The 1,737-nt window shown below is 38.0% G+C and overlaps 1 protein-coding gene across 1 annotated transcript in view; it reads left to right on the forward strand.

The window, feature by feature from the left end:
- Positions 1 to 1,731, forward strand: part of LOC103468662 (apoptosis regulator BAX) — a 4,157-nt gene extending 2,426 nt beyond the window's left edge. Inside the window, exons 3-6 of the mRNA XM_008415898.2 lie at positions 591 to 749; positions 852 to 987; positions 1,081 to 1,185; positions 1,621 to 1,731. Coding sequence (XP_008414120.1) covers positions 591 to 749; positions 852 to 987; positions 1,081 to 1,185; positions 1,621 to 1,719 — 499 coding nt within the window. The 3' untranslated portion in view covers positions 1,720 to 1,731. The remainder of the gene's footprint in view (positions 1 to 590; positions 750 to 851; positions 988 to 1,080; positions 1,186 to 1,620) is intronic.
- Positions 1,732 to 1,737: the final 6 nt, after the last annotated feature.

A 1,737-nucleotide genomic window follows, 5' to 3' on the forward strand; every position in this document is an offset into this window, starting at 1 on the left:
TTTTTTTTTTTGTTTTTGGTTGTTTTGTTAATTTAGTTTATCAGTTCCAGTGTTACGTGTTCTTTTGAAAATACAGTGTATCTATCAGGAAATCGCATGTATTATTAGTCATTTCCATTAAATCAGTGTCAAAAKGTCTTGAAACAATATTATCGTTTATCGCAATAAATTTTTAGACAATTAATCGTCCAGCAAAATTTGTTATCGTGACAGACCTACAGACGCCCAATATGATTTACTTTTTAATGTTGGATTTTATTTAGGATTGGAGTCGGGATAAATTAAAAAACACTTGTACTTTTTTTGAGATTGTACTTTTTCAGCTTTAGACTAACTTTTGAGCTTCTTTTGACATCTGGACCTGAAGCATTGTTTTTGTTCAAGGTCTATAGTGGTTTATTTGGGTAGGAGATTATTTTAAAGTGATTCTATCTGTCCCTGTCTTGTACACAGCCTGTTACCTTAGAGCCACTGCTGATCAAACCGCTTTTTTATTTTAGTGGCTTTGTAACATATTATTGTGTTATAAATTCTGTGTCAAAGTGTCCGGGACTGCAGAGCAAACATTTTTTTCTGTTTTGCCCGAGTAGCTTCATTTATGAGCGGATGCGGCGGCACGTAGACGGTGATGCCGTGGTGACCAGAGAGCAGCTCGGCGCACAGGAGCTGTGTGACCCAAACCACAAGAAGCTCGCTCAGTGCCTTCAGCAGATCGGAGACGAGCTGGATGGAAACATGGAGCTACAAAAGTAGATGAACTCTCTAAATTCCAACACAAAATTTGTAAATGTTTACTCTGTCGGCACTTGCCCTCACTTCCAAATTGACTCWGAAAATAATGTTTTCTCTAGGATGATAAACGACTCYGCCCTGAGCCCGTCAAAAGACGTCTTCATGAAAGTTGCCTATCAGATCTTTTCTGATGGTAGATTCAACTGGGGCCGAGTGGTTGCRCTCTTTTACTTCGCCTGTCGACTCGTCATAAAAGTATGTGAAAGCTCCTCTGCGGTTCATCTGTTTGGGATTATTACTGAATAATAAAGTGATTTTTTTTCTTTCTTCCTCCCATCCATTTTTAAGGCCCTTGTAACCAAAATTCCTGATATCATCAGAACAATAATTAACTGGACAATAGACTACCTCCGGGATCACGTGATCAACTGGATAAGAGAGCAAGGCGGCTGGGTAAGGAATCATTAATTACTTCTGATCGTGTTTACAAACAGTACTGTGTAAAACTAACCAGGGAACCCTAAGAGTAAAAGTAGCTTCTCGTGATGTCATTTTAGGAAAATGTGTAGAATTTGTTCAATTCCAAGTTTTTCTTACTATTTTACCTCTATGCAATCAAAGTTTGTAGGCATTAATGGATCTCCTAACGTGACAAAATGTTGATAGTGTGTTACAKTTACGTTAGGACATAAGAATTTTTAAGCTAAGATCGGATCACTCTGAGAATCTTTGCGAGTATAGGTCCAGACTTGTTGTATGAATAATTTGAATAGTTCCCCAAACTTTGGAGTCTTTTGAAACAAAAAAACATTCAACAAGCAAAATGTAGTGTAAATAATTGTTGTGGTTTAAAACTTTATTTTTTATTGTTTTTTTTTTTTTTTTCAGGAGGGAATTCGTTCCTACTTCGGCACTCCCACTTGGCAGACGTTGGGGGTTTTCCTGGCCGGTGTTCTTACCACTGCTTTAGTCATGCGCAAGATGTGAAAGCCGCTCTAGGAGCAG

The sequence above is a fragment of the Poecilia reticulata genome, linkage group LG8, assembly GCF_000633615.1.
Source record: "Poecilia reticulata strain Guanapo linkage group LG8, Guppy_female_1.0+MT, whole genome shotgun sequence".
NCBI classification, from domain to species: domain Eukaryota; kingdom Metazoa; phylum Chordata; class Actinopteri; order Cyprinodontiformes; family Poeciliidae; genus Poecilia; species Poecilia reticulata.